This window comes from Bombus flavifrons, chromosome 13 (assembly GCF_040668555.2).
Source record: "Bombus flavifrons isolate JBK064 chromosome 13, iyBomFlav1_principal, whole genome shotgun sequence".
In the NCBI taxonomy this organism is placed as follows: Eukaryota; Metazoa; Arthropoda; class Insecta; order Hymenoptera; family Apidae; genus Bombus; species Bombus flavifrons.
In genome coordinates this window covers 5,249,428-5,268,067 of record NC_138454.1, presented here as the reverse complement: position 1 = coordinate 5,268,067, position 18,640 = coordinate 5,249,428, and the positions used below count along the sequence as shown (strand labels likewise).

Sequence of the window (18,640 nt, the reverse complement as noted above, 5' to 3'; positions counted from 1 at the left end):
TTACGACTAATCAACAATTATATACAAATTGTTATTTATTATTATTTACAAATCGAAGCTGCGATATCTTACACTAAAATATATTATATTTTATATAAAAAAAAAAAAAAAAAAAGAAAAAGAATACAATGTCAGCCATAAATATTAGGATATTGTCTGATATTTTTCATTACAATAAATACCTTTATGTAAGCTTTGTGTACTTGCAATCTAACATTTTTCAAAATTTGTATCTTTTAATTATTTTATTATAAAAAATGTTACTTCATTCACATCATATGTGTCTTATAATAAAAGATACTAAATAAAGCTATTAATTTTGCAACAAATGTAACGAGTAAATGTCCGAATGCGATTTATTCATTTTTATTATTCGTTTCTCATATCGTAAAAAGTGTTATCATTTTCAGTGATAAACCAACGAAAAGTTTGCGCGTTAAGGGGTAAAATTTCTTTTTTTTCGCTGCAACCTTGCGAATTTTATACCTATTTCCCTTGACGTGGATTTCGTCGTACTTTGCCTTGACTCCTTTAATTCTGGTTCCATGCGAGATAGTAATTTTGTAAGTCAACCGAGGACGCGAGTTTTGTTACAAGGTGAGGTCTCATCGTGCGTGTAATATGATGGAACGCGTGGCCATCAAAAATACTTCTCCCCATTTAACAAGCTTACACTTTTGCAACTGGATATATTCTCTCTTTTTTTTTTTAATAATTCATGGTTAATTAAATCAGTATAAAATTACAGCCTTCCTTCCTCATAATCTTTAATGGAGAAATTTGAGAATTCCAATTAACAGAGCGGGAGAAATTTAAGTTGAATTAACGATTCGAGCAACTGGAAGTGGGAAAATGTTTGTTTTACAGAATTTAAGCGGGTGACATCGAAGCTGGGGTAGGGGCTCTGGTTATTGAACCGAGTCAAATACTCGAAATTCGAGTCGGCCACTCCTTTTACTAAAACGAATCGTATGCTTGAAACGTGAGTAGACGCTTAGAACTTGATTATTTGTATAGTACTTTGCGATAGTAAGTAATTCGATTGCTTAACTACTGTAACGTATGTATTTATTTATTCAGAGTTCAATTATAACTAAACTTGAATATAAACGTTGAAAACATACATTAAAAATATAGTAAAATCAAGATATAGTATCTCGTGTTATATCTTATTCTTGACAAATTTCAGGAATAAAATTTCAGGATACTAGGAATCTAGAGCACAGAGTATTCAGTATGACAAAATTAAAAACTGAGCGATAATTTAATCTTTATATTAAATATATTATTAAATTTTGTACATTTAGTATGTTAACATCAGAGAAGTCTATAAGAACAGACTTATATTTCTTTTCTGTAATACGTAAGTGTTCATACGTAAATATATGTATAAATAATTAAAAATTATTCAACATATAAATATTTAAAAATACGTATTCTATTCAACCAAGCTTGAACTATCATAAAACTTTCAATAAACACGTTCAACAGGATTTCGAATTTTATTTTTTCAAATATTCCGATCATTCAACTTGTTAACACTTTTTGACGCGTATAATTACGCGAGTGCCCGGATACGTGTACCTAATGTTCGAAACGCTGTTCGATCCAACGATTACGATGTAGAACGAGTATCGATGGAAATGCGTACCTTGCATTCTGGAATGCCGTGGTTGACGAGCAAGGCCAGTCCTTTCTCGGACAGCGCCCTTAGCAGCTTCGAAGCTACTTGCTTCACGACACCCTTCTGAGGACATCTCTCAGTCCCTGGAACAAGAAAACGAAAAAAGTGAGAGAAGCAGAAAGACAAAAACATGGGGGACAGTAGAGAACAGATCATAAATACCAGGGACTTCCATATATGTTGAATTTTTTTCAAGTTGATCGTCGAGTGCTACTTTAAGTGTACTCAAACTTTCAAGCGTTGCGTGGTTTCGATTAGATTGGGATCGCAATTAAATTGTAGGAAAGTCAAACGTCATATTAATCGAAAATTTTAGATCCGAATCGATCTCGATTCGTTAGCAAACTGAAGCATAGAATTTTTTGGATTAATTTAAATCTCTTAAGCAAATATCGAATTTTTTAATCGCTCAAGTTATCTAAAAATCGTACTCTGTAAACCATTCGAATTACTCAAGAATCGAATTCTTGAGCCACTCGACTCGCCTCAGCACACGATCTAATTGATCAAAAAATTCAAACTTTTTACTTTGATCCACGTTATTTCTATTTTCTTTATCTACTGGAGATTTACAAAATTCAAATATTAGATATAATCAAATACAAATATCTATATTATAATCCATTTATAGCCAAAGCCCAATTTCTTTCTTCGTATCTACAGCAGCTCGTTTCGCTATTTAACCTCGCGATAATACTATGAAGTATCTTCTTCGCCCCCCTAGACGTGTGTATCGATTATTTTTTTCATTCACGGATTGACGCTCATTGATAGACACGCGGTTATCGGCGCGCGGAATGCAAAAAGATGAGGACGCTTTTCTTCTTCGGTGAACCACGCTGACGAAGAGCGATGGATTGACGTTAAGTGATGAGTTTCATCTTTTTTTGATACGAGGTCACGTTCGCGAGACAAGACCGTTCCTTTGACAAATCGTTATATTTTTGCTTTGTGAAGCTCGTAAAAGAATCACTGAATGGGGGACACGGTGAGTCTTTTAGGTCTCGGCCAGATATTTTCAAATGTTACGCACAATTTTTGTGTACATGAACTCAACGTTCCTTCAAATTCTTACGATTTTTACGACTTTCTGTGTTTGATTTATGCAACTTTCCCAAGCATTTCGAAATTTTTACGGTTTCTTAAACATCGTTAACACTGGAAATTTTGTAAACCCAAATACTTCGCAATAGTTTTGATTTAATTCGTGTCATTTTTTCTTACATCTTCGTCCAGAATTTCAAACATATCGATGCACTGCGTTCTGTTTTTTTTTTTCGTACATTTCTTAGCTTTCTTTTTTATTATTTATTTTATTTGCGTAGTTTTCTTTCATTCTTTTCGTTCGTATATCCATTTCAATGCAATTTACGTATGTTGTTTGTTTATCAAAATACAATATCTTGTATCTTGTGGAAATGCATTTCCTGAAATCTCTTTTATAGATGCGTTTTACTTTGATTGTTAATCGCGTGTTAAAACACGAAAGTCGAGACAGATCACGAAATCGTTCGATAAGGAGTTTGTTACACGTTTATTCTCCGATGAAGTTATAAATTCTCCAATCTTGTTTAAAACGTGTATTTAGTATTTAATCGGGAACGCGTGATTTTCAACAGCAAGGGTGATTTAAACCTCGAACGATAGTTACGATAATTGTTTCGTGACAATTATTTGTAGAAATCAAATTCTTGGACGATAAGTGTGACGTATTACGTTCGCGAGTGAATCGATCAGTCGAAAACGTGAGGATAATGTGATTTCAATGTTTCGAGCATGAAACCACTTCCTCAAGCTATTTTTGACAGTAAGGAAAGACTGGCACTGCACAATCTAAAATTTCACTCGTATACGTTTGTGTCTTTTTATATCGTTATTATTTTTTTATGAATATCTGAAACTTTTAGTAGTTTACTTCTAATTCTTTATCTAATATTTTTTATTTTCTTTGCGTCAATAGCACGATATAATAAAAAGATATTTCGAGGAATTTTATAAACCATTTTCCATTTTTCAATTATACAGACAGATGCATTTTAAAATTAAGATAAATTAAAGAGATTTATCCTATCAACGTTAAATTTATTTACTTCGTCTTACCTCATCATTATCTATCTACCTTCTTCTTAGGAATCAGAACTTCTTCTAAAACTATGTTTCATTCTATTTTTAATCAATTTAAAATTATTACTCGAAACCAAACGTTCGACTTTGCACAAAATAATCGACATTTTCTCTTCAATCTCGGAGTAATGAACAAGATAATGCATAACTAATCCCACATATGCGTCAATTTTGTTATCTGCAAGTTATCATAAGGGATAATTTGAAATAAAATCTGATTTCAATATCTCTGGGGAATTAAAAAAGAAAAACCCAGCATTTTAACAAATAATAGACTTAATGGTAAGATGAGCTTTTCCGGCTGTTGTTAATTAAGAAGGTCGAAAAAAAAAATTGCGAAATTGTGCGATTCGAAGCAAAAACCTTCGTTCGTGTCGTGCCACGCTCTCATTTTTCGCCAGATGCTGATAAGAAACGTTATCGCGATTCACGCACGATGCGCTCGCCGACAGATCTTGTTTCAACGCCACGTGGCGACGACGATTGCTTTCTCGGTGCTTCTTCGCTCGTGAGAACGTGATTTCACTTCGCGACACGAGAGATCTCGTTAAAATCCATGATACGGACACGTTTCCCCTTACACCGAGGTGTATATAGTATACATAAACACGTTTTTCCTTCTTTTAACTTAATACGAGACATTAGGTGTCGAAAACTGCAATCGGCTCGCTTGATTTTGCATTAGGCAGGCGATCGCGTTTGAAATTGTCAGCCATTTGATATCTTATTCTTATTTATCGCTTGACAATTGATATCTTTTGATCTACAGAACTTATGAGAGAGTAAATTATATATGTATATAAATTAATGAATTTTATAATACTAATACAGGATGTAGACCGAATAACTTGTAAGCGGATATGAAATGTTTGATTGTGTAAAAATAAGGAGAAAATTATGACAAAGTACTAAAGGCGAATTCAAGGTAGTTGCGTTTACAGCACGTTCTATAGATGCAGAAATGCCAAACTCGCGTCGTCTTACTTCGGGGATTGTACGAATACCTGAAAATATCAAGCGTCACATTCGTAAAACGTCGGGGCCCGTCAAGTCCAAAACACCGTACGGAAGAGGGCATCAAATTTATGATACCCTCAAGTGTTGACGCTTTCTCTTTCCTCAGTCGAGGGTGACGGAGGCTGGGTGGCTGTCCCACATGTCTGAACTTCACATCTTCTTACAACATATCAAATGAAATCTTTTTAGGCTTCGTTTTTCAGAAAGTCGAGAAAATGAAAAATTTGTCAGGTATACTGGAATTTGGCTAATTACCGACTGAGTATGAATAAACGATCAACGGGAGGCTATCTACGTGGGAAAATAAACAATAAAAATAAGTAATAAAATTTCCTTAAGCCTTAAGGCTTCATCATCAAGAAGATAGAGGGTCTGAACAAGTTTAGTTAAGAATGGGTTTAGTATACGCGTGTAATAAATATCCAAATTTATTTTTCGCAGAAACAAAGCCTAGCCTGGAAAAATTTCGTTCTACATTTTCATTTTCACACGTAGAATAACGTCCTGTCGATTACTTATTCTTGTCCAGTCCGGAATCAGCCATGTTCGAGTATTACTTGATAAGTTTTTGAACTCGATTTTCTCGAAAACGAAGCCTTATATAAAAAAGTGTTATTCTATATCTTCTTTCTGTTATTTCATAAAAAATCACTTCATGCCTGCACGCGTTATTCGGTCGCACCTTGTATACTATATAACATCTAAGATTTCCTTTTCCTTTGTAAGATCTATGAAACCTATAAAACTTAAACAATAATTATAAAAAATCTAAAACGGTGTCTATATATTTATATATTCAATAAATACTATTTCCAATTTTATATACATTATTACGTATTATACATTTTTATATTATTTATTGCTTTTAAAAAATTTCATTTTAAATATATCATTGTAACACAACTTTGAAATGCTTCGAAACACTGATATTGCAGTAACAATGTGCAGGAAAAGGTTGGCCTTGTGAAACTTTCATCAATGCAATTTGTTCATGGTGCAAGACACAATTATCTTCGAGGACGCAAACTTTCTCTGTTTTTTATTGTCTTCGCTTTATCGGTCCTCTAATATTTTTAGTTTTAGACATTATAATCTAAACTTCTAATAATTTTATTTAGAATATCAATAAGACCTTATGATAAAAATACGTTAAAAATATATTAAATATATCACCTTGACACGTTAATTAATCCTTTCGCGTTTACGAGCCATGTATCACTCTTGTCGCGTGTCTTTTTATTAGAACGCACCTACAGCTTCGCATGAATTGTAACGTATCGTGAAATATGTACATTTCGCCAAATGATTCGTTCGCAAATGCTAAAGCAATAGTACGTTGGGTTGCATGAATTAATTCTTATTTTTGATATCTTCTATAAAGATATTTAATATACAATACATTATGCATAAATATCATCATCCATAAATGCGTTAGATTTAGAGGAGCTTATAAGGGAAATTATATGCCTGCTTTGCGGACTTAAGAGCGGCGTTCGACAGGCTAAACAGAGAGAAACTGGAGGAAGTGAGGAAGATGGGGATTAGCGAAAAACTAATCCGAAGGATTAGCGAAATATATGAAGAAACAAGGAATGTAGTGAGAGTCAAGAATCACAACACAAGAGAATTTTGGACTGTGAGGGGAGTCAGACAAGGGTGCCCATTGAGCCCGACGTTATTCAATATATACGTGGCAGGTCTGGAAGAAGAACTAAGGAAAGGACAAGCTGGGGGCATAGTGATAGGAGAAAGAAAAGTGCGGTCACTAACATATGCAGACGATATTGTGCTGATGCACATATTGTGCTAAATGAAATGTTAAAGAGACTCAAAAATTTTTTAAAGGAAGCCGAATTAGAGCTGAGCACGGAAAAGGCCAAAATAGTAGTCTTTGAAAAAAGAAGGAACAAAAGGAGGCAAAGAAAATGGAAATGGGGAGAGCAAGAATTAGAAGAGGTGGACGAGATAAGATACTTAGGATATATACTGCAGAAAAACGGAAGTGATGAGAAGCACATACAAGATAGGAAAAAGAGAGCAACAATGCAATGCAATGAAGAAAACATGGAGCGTGGGAGAAAGAATATTCAAACAGGACTACAAAAGGAGAATGAAGATGTTTGGAGAGGTATGGGTCTGGAACATGGAAGAAGGACTGGACAGAGTTCAAAGGAGATATGTGAAATGAATATTAGGCTTAGATATGACAACACCAAATTACATACTGATAGAGGAATGCAAATTAATAGAAATGAGAGAAAAAGCATTAAAATTAAAAGAGCAAGAAAGAGAAAGAAGGGATTAGAAGAGGTGAGAAAAGGAGGGACGCAGATAGAAACAGGAGAGGAGCAAGAAAGGATGACAGCAGGCCAAATTATAGAAGAAAGAAGAAAGAGAGAAACAGAAGAGAGGGGGAAAAGGATAAGGAAATCCAAGTATAATACACACTACAGAAACATAGCCAAAGAAAAATTACCAAAGTACTTAGAAGGGAGGATGAAGTGGAAGGACAGAAGAATACTGGCAAGATTCAGATGCGGAGACGAGACCAAAGCAAGGGAATACTGGAAGGAAGAGGGGAAAAAAGGATGCAGACTATGCAGAAGGAAAGAAGAAGACCTAAAATATGTAATAGAAGAATGTGAAATAACGGGAGAACCAAAGGACATAGGAAAAACGCTAAGCGAGACTGGAAAAGGTTTAGCAGAACTGAAAGCAATAATAGAGAAGAGAAGGGCAAACGACAAGAAGGAGGCACAGCAAGAAGGCTAAAGACCAAAGTTGTAATAGTTTTTAGTCATTAGTTGCTAATTTATAGTTCTTAATTTTTAGCTTTTAGAGGTAGAATAAGCAAGGTAGTGCAATAGAATAGAGTGGAGGTAGACATATAAGAAGAGAAATAGACATAAGAGATGTAAAACCGAAAGTTCGTCCAAAGCCAAAAGGCACGGACTAAGCAATAATAAATAATAAATAATAAATAGAGGAACTTGTAAACTAAATTTTGTCGTGAAAAGATTACGGATGTAAAATTCAATGTGGAAATTGCAGCAATTGACGGTATCTCAACATTGTGAATTTGAAGGTCATGGCGCATTTACCGAGGTCGTTGGTTCTATAAACAAGTTTATGCGGAATTTATATTCTGGCAATTGGTATTCAGAATACGACGACAAGACCTTAGCTAATTCGCTAAGGTACTTTTATTATCTCTGCATGTCGTGTAGTCTTAGCAATATACATACAAGAGAACAAAGTCTTTGAGAGTACGAAGAGATTATAAAACTTTTAGAGACTATAAATTTGCTTTGCAATCGATTTTTGTTACGGTACAAATAACCTTCGCCGTTATCTCTGCAACATATGTCCAACAAGATTCCCACTATTTCCAAACACTTGAATCCTTTCATTGCGAAGAACTGCGCAATTTTTGCTTGCATCGCGTTTCAAGCCACAAAACAGGCCACGATAAATCATGATTTAAATCTGAATAACAGTCGAAACCTCCATAACAATCTCCTTTACAACCCACTTATTCTAAACAATTCTACGTTTTAAACTCGATGACCCTGTTCGTGAAACACTTTGTAGATTCAAAGATAGGTTGTTCGTTCTTGAAGAATCTTTTATCTTGATTCTGTAATCTTTTCACAGTCAAATGTCTCGAACAAGACGATATATTTTTTTTTAGCAATCTCTGGTCACCATAATTGTCCAATACAGCGGTTCTTAACCATTCGTTTATCACGGACCTACTTTAAATAATTTTTTGGTGTCGCGAACTTTTCGCAAAACTTAACTCAAGATTGAAATCCTTAATGTCATATATGTATATTTAAAGTACTCGTCAACTGCTCATCAACAATCTTATGGAGAGAAGATACATTATAAATAAATAAGTAAATAAATAATAATAAATAACTAAGTACATATTCAATATTTTTTATTTTATTTTATGAACCGCTGGTTTAATATTTAAATGCATTTACCATAAGGCGTCTTAGGTGTAAAGTTGAGACCTTATTCTCAATGGGATCACATTTTGCAACAAAATTTCAAACTTAATTAGATCTGGTAATAACTTCGCGCTTAGGGCTCTGAAAAGCATAAGCACGACCATGCTTTATAGAAGAATCCGAGGATAACGATCACGAAGAATTTGCATCTAATTTGTCTTGATTGCTTTCGGTGAAATCGTTCGACGAGCATCGAGGTAGAATACTAATCGACCAAATAGCTATATAATTTTGGTTAAAAGAGATTGGACCTAATGGCATTTGAGTTATTTTTTTGCGTAGTTTTTATTTACGCGAACATCGAAATCAGGGAAAGCTGTAAAACTCTGACGTCAATTTATCGATCACGTTTCTACGAAGTTCCGTTACACGGAAAAGAACTATAAAATCGGTGGAAATAGTCTCAGAGTAATTAAATTATCGGAAAATTTTCTTCGATAAACAATCTATATAGATCTTTAACTAGTCGTTAAATATTTACAAAAAAAAAAAAAAACGAACGAGATAATTAGAAATCTTTCTAGGAATAAAAAAGTATAAATCAGTCGTATCGAGTGACCATTCAATAATTTGTTTGCAACATTTCCAGTCAATCGAAGTTAATGCGTCGCGATATAAAATGTATTATTTAGTAGAAGATGATTGATCGAGGATTATTCTGTAGTTAGTTTGCTAATTTCAATGGGCTATTTGTTTTAAGTAGATAAGTCTTTTATATTGCATTTTCTGATAAACTGTTGCTTAAGCTTCTTGATACCTTGTTCCACGTGTTTCGAACGCATTTCTTTGACCGATTCCTTATCGAAACTTTATCTGTTATTGCCGGAGAAAGTCAGTTTAATTTCTGTAGTACACATTTTATACGATTAAATTGTTGGTCTTACACCGTCTTGGGTATAGTTCTTTTATTGCGAAAATTTGAGTCTAATTACTATGTAATTAATATCGAAATTTATATTAATCATAAGATTATCGGGACTTCGAAAACTACTAATCCAGATGCGTTATCTATATTAGTCAAAAACAAGTGGCATTAATGTCAGCTAGATATATTCAAGAAAAGTAATACTAGAACAAACACTTACGTTTTCCTGTATAGGTAATATAGATTGCTTATCTTCGATTTAAAGGACAGAATAATTAATACGTTTCATGTTATATACGCGATTCATTCATCGCTCATTCATAACATTTATCACAAAAAGTGAGAGAGTATATTTTTGAGATATATATTACAGTTCAAATTTATTCTGACAATATATATTAAATAATTCAAATATTTAAGCTACGATAGAAATAAAATGAAATGCGAAGTTTCCATTATTCCAATACTTATGAGCGATACTTTATCTACATATAAAAATATTAATTAAAATACATATATAAAAGGAGAAAAACAATCGAAGATCAAAGATCTTAAGAACTGAAGAGAAATTTTCTTTTAAAATAATTAAAGACTGAATTTCTTTTTTCTCTCAAAATTCACATTTTCCAACAATACCTTAAAATAAGGATAAAACATTATGTCGATTAGGCAGTAAGTGGACAGCTCGAGAGAGAATTCACAACAATCATGCATATACGTACGTCATTACTCCGCCTCCGATATGTCATCTGGTGTTAAATTTAAAACTATACACCATGATATCACCGAAGTGTACAGTACTTGTTATCTTATAAATATTAATTTTTATTGGCAAATAACAACTCGTTTATTTAGAAAAGACATTTAATGAAAAACATGCACAGGAATACACTAATGAAAATATGTAACTTGATATTAATAACTTTTAACTGAAGATAATCATGGCGACATTTTAGAAAACATTTTGAAACTTCCATTTATCTATGACGGAAATGTACATATTAAGCGAAATAATAAATGCAGATAAAATAAGAAAGCTTATGGTATAGTATTAGATTACCGATAAGATTATATCGAATAAATTCTTTTTAGTCTTTTTTCCTGTTTTCTTAATTTTTTTGTGTTGCAAATTTTTACTGCGTAATTCTGCCAGATTTGTATTTAATATTACAACTGTGAAGGATTGCGACGTCCTTGACCATAGAAAAGAAAATGAAAAATAAATAAAAGACGAGAAAAAAATCTTCTACGTAAATTTTATATGAAAAATTATTGAAATTCACAAAAGTGCATCATTGTGGACCTAGAAAATTTTATTAACAAATCACGTATTGATTATTTAAGTAGTTCTAGGGTTAATCGAATTTGTATTTTTCCCATTCGTTAATTCATTCCTTTACGAAATAGGAAAATAGCTAGAAATTGTCCCCAATGGTTCTTAGAGGGATCTTATACAAGAAGAGTTTCCTTATCGAACACCGATGGAAAGCGAAGGCAGACGCGAAACAATGAGACGTATAACCTGCTGGTAACGTTTAAAGGCAACTGCTAATTGTTTCTGATAAATAAAAAATGAGAACGCAGTCCCAGTGGACTGGCTTGTCCACGGGGAAAGGGTGATACTTGGCCGATAATTTTCGATTCCTTGCTTCCTCATATTTTTTTTTTTTTAAACACGTTCATGACTCATTTCTTATGCAACATCGAGAGTTGGCGGAGTTAAGGGACCGTAGCTGCGAAATTTTCACTTTTCGATATCAGCGACTTGCGAACATTCTCAAATCATTTTGTAATATGTTTTAATAAGTAGCTTCGTTTATTACAAAATAATCCTTCTGATTAATTCACTTAACCTGAATTGAACGTCAGGTAAACATTCTTATCCAATTCCAACTGAAAATAACAAATTTAATAAGTGAAAACAACGAATTAAAAGTAAACTGACTCGATCCAATTTCCAATTAATCTTTCAATTCCATTTTCTAAATGTAATTTTCAATGAAAACAATCGGACAAATTACAAAACGAACTATGAAAATCTCCTACTACAGACGGAAAAATTCTTCTCCCACAATCAACAGTACTTAACTATGTATACGACCTTCAAGACTAACGAAAACGAGTCGTTAATTTGTGATTATGTGTGAAATCGTGTATGACCGAGTGATTAGCATAAAATACAATACAACAGGGAGTTTCCGACAACAAACACGATCCTAATCCGGAAAGCAAGCGTAGAAACAGCATGACTAAGCCCAGTGTATCGAATTAGCGATGCTGAGGAAATTCGCTCGAAACTGTTGAATGACAATGTTTCCGTGAATATTAGCACGCTGTCGATAGCGAAGGTCTTTCGTCACATGCTTGTCGTAAATCGTTCCCCTTCTTCTCTTCTTAGCTTCTGATCGCGCGTGATCGTACAGTAAATCAACCGTCGGAAATCTATTGCAAACATCTACTTGCGATTTTTCATCGTGACGATTCCGCACTCCTGTCTCGAGAGGCGCCGTTACATTCGTTGTTCACGTGAAAACATGGACGAAACGTGACCGGTTGGTACCAAGCGCGGAAAAAGACATTGTCGAAATGGTCGTTACGCGAACCTTCTAGTATAAATTACCATTCTTTCGCGACTGTGAAACGTTGATTTATCGACAAGGCCTAGGTAAATTTACGGAGCGAGTGGAAAATCTATTGTCCGACAGTTCGATTTCATTGTGACGATTTGTTGCAGACGATATCGTCAGATGATATCTTGCAATCCTATTTACTGGCTGATTGATTTTACAACGATACAAACGCGCGATATCTTTCTTTACAGACCTCTTGCTTTGTGTTTTGAAAGCGATAGATATTCTATATCCTACGAAAATTTAAAGGAAATCACGCAGTTTAGTAATTTTTTTTAATTTTGATTAGTTGATAGCAGTTTTTTTTTCGACAAGCTTTGTTTTGTTTTGTCGGTAAAACAGAAAATCAATCAAGAAACTAGTGTACTTTGTATTTTATTACGAAAATTTAAAATTTTCCCTTATTTTGTAAAACGAAACACGTTAAGATTAGGAAAGGTTACTAAACTGCATAATTTTTTAAAATTACCTATTGTTTTTTATCAAACAAATTTACACATTCATAGTTCTGGAACAAAAGAAACTATGTTATATCGCACTGTCTGTTCCATAAAGTTGCAGTTTCGATAAATATCGTCAACTTAGCATCGTACTTTATCACAGTGTTCATAGAAGTCAACGTAAAAAATATGTATCGCGGGCAGACATTCTGCGATATATCGAGCATGCGTATCAGCGATGACGTTCAAACTGAACGTTGCAGCGAAAACGAGTCCTATCAGTCAGGTAGACTGCAAAGTTGTTTTTATCTGTCCAGACGATTATTCTTTTGGATAGTGGCAAACGAGATATTAAATGGCTATGTATGGACTCGGTAACGGTATATTCGATTCGTTTTACTGGGCGAAAGTATCGGCGAGACTGCCGGTACCAGGAGAAACTAGCGAAAATTTTCTCCTGGTCATGTGTGTGCATCCTAGAAACTATCTTAAATCGATACTCGATCAATAGATCGAACGAGAACGCCATGAAACTTAATTTGAACGATCGTAGAACTATTCGTTATCTTATTGATATTACTGGAATGTACATTAAAATTTCAAGTTAGGATTCTGATAACTTCGATATCGCTTTATGGACTTGAAATATCATATTGATGTTATCAACTTATGTAGCTTATATCAATTAACTGTTATTAAGTAACTGTAGTGCAATTAAATCGAAAAATTATAAACTTTTATAATACAGCATGATATATTCTATGATAATGTCCTTGTTACAAGTTCACATGCGCAATATGTTGGGAATTCTACATTTTATGCTCGTATTTAACTACGTAGTATTATTACCAGTAATGCAACCACAACACCTGTGAATACGTTTCCGCTAATACGGATTAATATTCAATTTGCAATTTATTTTTTGAAATTCTACTGTGCATTCAAAATGACTATCAACCAATGCGGAAGTGATCGAGGCCTCTGACAGTAACGTGCAACAGTCATAGATAAAAGTTGTCACCGGAGTGTACATCGATTTATAAAACATTCGATAAGTTCTTGGAACTAATGCGAAATGCTTACGTGTTTCCTGATCAAAACGCATGGTGGCGCAGCTGAGTTACGCAATCGTTCCCATCGAAAAGCTTGTTTCTATTCCATGGTGAAAAAAAGAATTATTCATAAATTTATAAAAACACTATTTATATTAAACATATCAAAGGCAATGATCAAATATTTTTTGCACTTATCCATCCATGGCCTCTGAAATCGGATTTTAAAGGCTTTAATGTACTTCCAACACAGGATTGAATTATTCAAAGTTGTGACTCTTTTGCAGTACATGTACAAAATATTCACTATCTGCGGTTGTTCTCATCCGTTACCAAACGGAATCTATCGAATCGATTCAACGTTCGATTTTATCCGAAGACTCGATCGTTGCACAACGGCGAACGGTTGAATATTAAGAGGAAAAAATAGTTTCGATGGAATGGCAACGATAAAATGCGATCGCGACAGACGATAACGGTACATACGACTACCGTGTGAAAACAAACTATGTGTGCCTTGAGCGCTGTGTAACGTCGACTGACAGCTTCACCTTTTCGACGCGTTCTCCTGAATGTGAAATCTCGTTCCGTCGAATATTTCTCCTTCGTGTCCTTTTTACTTTACTTTCTTTCGAAGCTTTTACAAACCTATCATGTAAAATGATCGTTACGCCGTTACAGCAACTTTAGAATAAACTGTTTCGAAAATAATATAGCAATTGAGAAAAGTGATACATATTAGGTGGAGGAAAAATTGAAGGTTTCCTGTTTGAAACGAGACTCTATTTACATATAGATGTGGAACTGTTTAACACGCAACGACTCACATTGGAATCAAGGGAATTCTGCGTAATTATGAATTCTATTAAACGTAAACCGAACAAAAAAGAATTTATTACGTACATACAACAAAAATATATATATAATATATAAATTTGACGATTAATGGATAAATGAATCTTATTTTGTAAAAGTAAATAAAAAGATAGTAAATTCTGAATGTCTTCTGATTTCGATCGAAGTCAAACAGCCAAATTGAAGAGAGTCAGTAAATTGTATAATTACTTGTAGAACATTATGATTAACTTGTTACCTGCGGAGTTTCGTTTCAAAAATCCCTTACGAGGTGCGTAGTTAAAATCAAGCAATTACGACTATACACGTCAACCGCATCGAAATAAGGTTTTGGATTTGCGTGTATACACGTTGAACGCAGTTAACTGGTTAAAAGGTAATCAAAAATAGATATAGAAATTTATTTTCTTCTATTAGACACGATGGAATGGATAGTGAAATCTGTAACGTATAATGTAACAAAGAGTGAATAGTAGCAGAATAGGACACAGTAATCGCTTTCAACTGAATTGTGATAACCACGCCGATCTAGCTTTCAGGTAACACGGATATCTGTTACAGCTAAAGCGCATGGTCGCAAGGATGAAAGTGAAATTAATGATTGCGATCTACATCATTCATTCGCTAATGTTTCAGCCGCATACAAATAAGCCAGAACTCGGTGCCAGTCTACAACATGGATAACACATTTTTGCGATTACTTGCCAACTGTATTTCACAATTCAATCGAACGCGATATTGCGTGGATGAAATTTTGATTTCATCGTTCCTTTGGAACACTACCGTTACGCTGCTTGTACCTAGGGAACATGACGCCAGCTATGCAACCAATACTTTTTTAGAACAACCGTTTTCTTGGATGAGTCGCGGTCAGCCATCTTGCCGATTTCTAGTTAATTATAGGTGCTGAACCGACGCTCGCTTAAACACATTGAATTTAAATTTATGAGAAATTAAACGATACTTTACTTTATTAAATGTTCAAATAATCTTTTTTGAATGAATATCTTTTTTTCTTCCTTCTTTCATATCATAAGAAAAATTATAATTTGGACATTGAAGAAATTAGGTTGAACCGTTTAAATTAATATAAATAGTGCCAATGATAAGAGAAAGTTTTTTTTTAAGCAGTTCTACTTTCTATCTTTCCTATAAGATCAATTTCGTACAATGTAATATATTTTTTAAGGAAAATTAGGCATGTGCGATTCAATGTTACAAAGAATTGCACAACTATGCGTAATACATTTATTAATCGCTTAAACGATAATTAGGTAACTACAATTGTTATTCAATTAACATTAAAAACTAGAATGCATTGAATACATATAAATTAATTATATACGTATAATTCTTCTATCTAGCATTTACTGTCCTGATATGTACTGTTGGATTCATTTACCAATTTAATAAACACGCATCCTACCATTTTATTTCGTAACACGCGTATTTGGTATATCGGCTACCGGCTGTACTAACGGCCAGGATTTCAATGACGTCACTGTGATGCCGTAGTTGTACAATATACACAATATGAGCCAAGAAAATCAGAGTAACGTCATTTTCAATTTTATGAAATTTTGTATAATTTTTCGACTTTTGGCAGAGAGCACGTAACAAGAATAATACATAACTACGTTCATAATACTAGAATAAGAATAAAACTCTTTTTGTACTCTTATGTAAACTGGAGAAATAAATTTGAGTCGACTAATTCTAACAAAACTCTCTAACCGATAATGTTACTTAACATAGTATTATAAATAGATTGACAATATAATTCTGACAATCAGCAAATGGTACGAGCGACGATCTGTCTATAAATCAGACGGAATGCAGACTTGTTTATCGGAGTTAAAATTCAAAATTGAAACTCTGCATTTTGCCAACATTCGTTGAAATATGTATTTCTAAATGATGTATTACCGTTTTTATGATGCATGTCAAGATAAAAGCGTCTCAAGATACAACTGTTACGAATGTTAAGTTTCTTTTAGTACCGTCTGTGGTATTTCAATGATACGGTTTTTTCTCTCTCTTTATGAGATCATAATTCCTTATTGCGGTTTCCATTGTTTTTAGTGTGTATTGTTGTCTCGTAAAGACAGACACGTTAGTAATATCGCAGTTACGCAAGCCATAAATTGTTTGGACATTCTGTTAACAGAATGTTAAGTGCTCGATTTCTGTTTACTTTAACGATCCATTTGTTTATTAAGATTGAAAGCAAACAAAATTTATTAGGCACGAATGTTACGATATTTAACGATAATATTACATTTTTATTATAAAAGTGATAAATCTCGAAAAATATGTTTCCCTACTTGCTAGAGAAACATCACCATGAGAAATTTTTAGCTTAATCATCAATTTGTTTATTGGAATTAAAAACAAACAAAATTTGCCGATGATATCGCCCCTTTGTTATAAAAGTGAAATACTGAGTCTCGAAGAACCTCGAAGGAAACGCTTTTCTATTTACTAGAGAAATATTACTATGACATTAAATATCGTTATGAGGAAGTACGTTAGCATATTTCAATTGAATGTCAAAATTGATGGTTTAAATCGTATCACTTTCAAAGCAAGAATGTGATATAGTGAAAAGAATAGCTACACTTGATACACATCTAGAGATATTCATTTTTCGTGTTATTATTTTTCAGTGAAAGACCAAACGATTAAAGTAACCATCGACCTTGTGTACATTTCATTCCCTATTTCTCCTCAAAAATATACAAGAACCTAACGTGATCGGTGATTACCATTCTTTCTCGAGTTTTCGACCCAGAAAAATGTCCCAATTTTTAAAACTTCTTCTCGTGTCTTTTTCCTTCTATACATAATCATATCTCTCACTCATTCTCTTACAATTACTTATTTCGTGAGCTTGGTTTCCCACTTCGTATTTTATCTTTATCTATTTGGTTACTTCTTTAATTCCTCCTTAAGTCTTATCTTCCCCACCTTATTTATTACTTTGACTTTTAGTTAAGTTTATTATGGGTTTAATTTCAATCTGATTAGAACTAAAATTTTTTTTATACGCCTGCTATACTATCGGCCATTCGCCTCGCACCACTTCCGGACGCCATTGTCTGTCGCACGATTCTCAGAAGCCTCGGTTGCATTCTCTAATTTATATTCCAGTAACAATTTTTCCGATTCAAGTACAAGGTACATACTAGAAAATAACTTATTCATAGACGGTTGCTATTTTTGCACGTGGTCTATATCGTTAGCTTGCTCAAAGAATTTACCTTACACTGTAAAGACCGTCTATATATATATTTTCTATAATGTGGATATCATAATTAGTCAATTAAGTTGTACTATTTAGTAAAAGCAATATCACAATATAAAATAAAATTTTAATCCTTCCCTTAAGAATAAGCAAGACGCATAAATATCATTTTATCTGAGACCAACATAACCTAAAAACTATTAATTAAAACGTAAAAGACAAATTTTAAATAGAGCTAATATCAATTTTCTATTTCTAACTTTCTATTTCAAACTGGTTTCCTTTACAGATGTTCAATGTTTCTTGGTTATGTCGCGTTTCCAGCAAACGGATGATACGAATAGCAGTAACGAGCAAAATTTGGCTCGATCGACAAATCAGATAAGAATTCACACGATCCTAGTCGACAACGTCATCCCATTACGCTTCCATGGTAAACGATGTTTGCGCAAGTACGAATTTTGCAACTTGCTGCCTACGTGTTTTCTCCGGATACCGACCGATCTCTCGCTACGGTCTCGTCGCTTTGCGCATTCCGTGACTCCCTGAGACGCTCCAACGCTAATGTGGAAACCTCCAGGGTATTTAAGTCTTACCAGAGAATGTGGCTTGAGAGGAAAAGACAAGAAAAAAAGAAAGGAAGAAGAAAGAGATCTTGTCGCTACACGGCGAATGCATTCAGTGTCGTGAAGTATTATTATCGTTTGCGTCGC

At 33.7% G+C, this 18,640-nt stretch overlaps 1 protein-coding gene across 1 annotated transcript in view; it reads right to left on the bottom strand.

The window, feature by feature from the left end:
* The window catches only part of LOC138185869 (uncharacterized), a 32,899-nt gene that overhangs the window by 6,598 nt on the left and 7,661 nt on the right, over positions 1-18,640 (bottom strand). Inside the window, exon 2 of the mRNA XM_069125183.1 lies at positions 1,652-1,767. Within this exon, the coding sequence (XP_068981284.1) occupies positions 1,652-1,767 (116 nt within the window). The remainder of the gene's footprint in view (positions 1-1,651; positions 1,768-18,640) is intronic.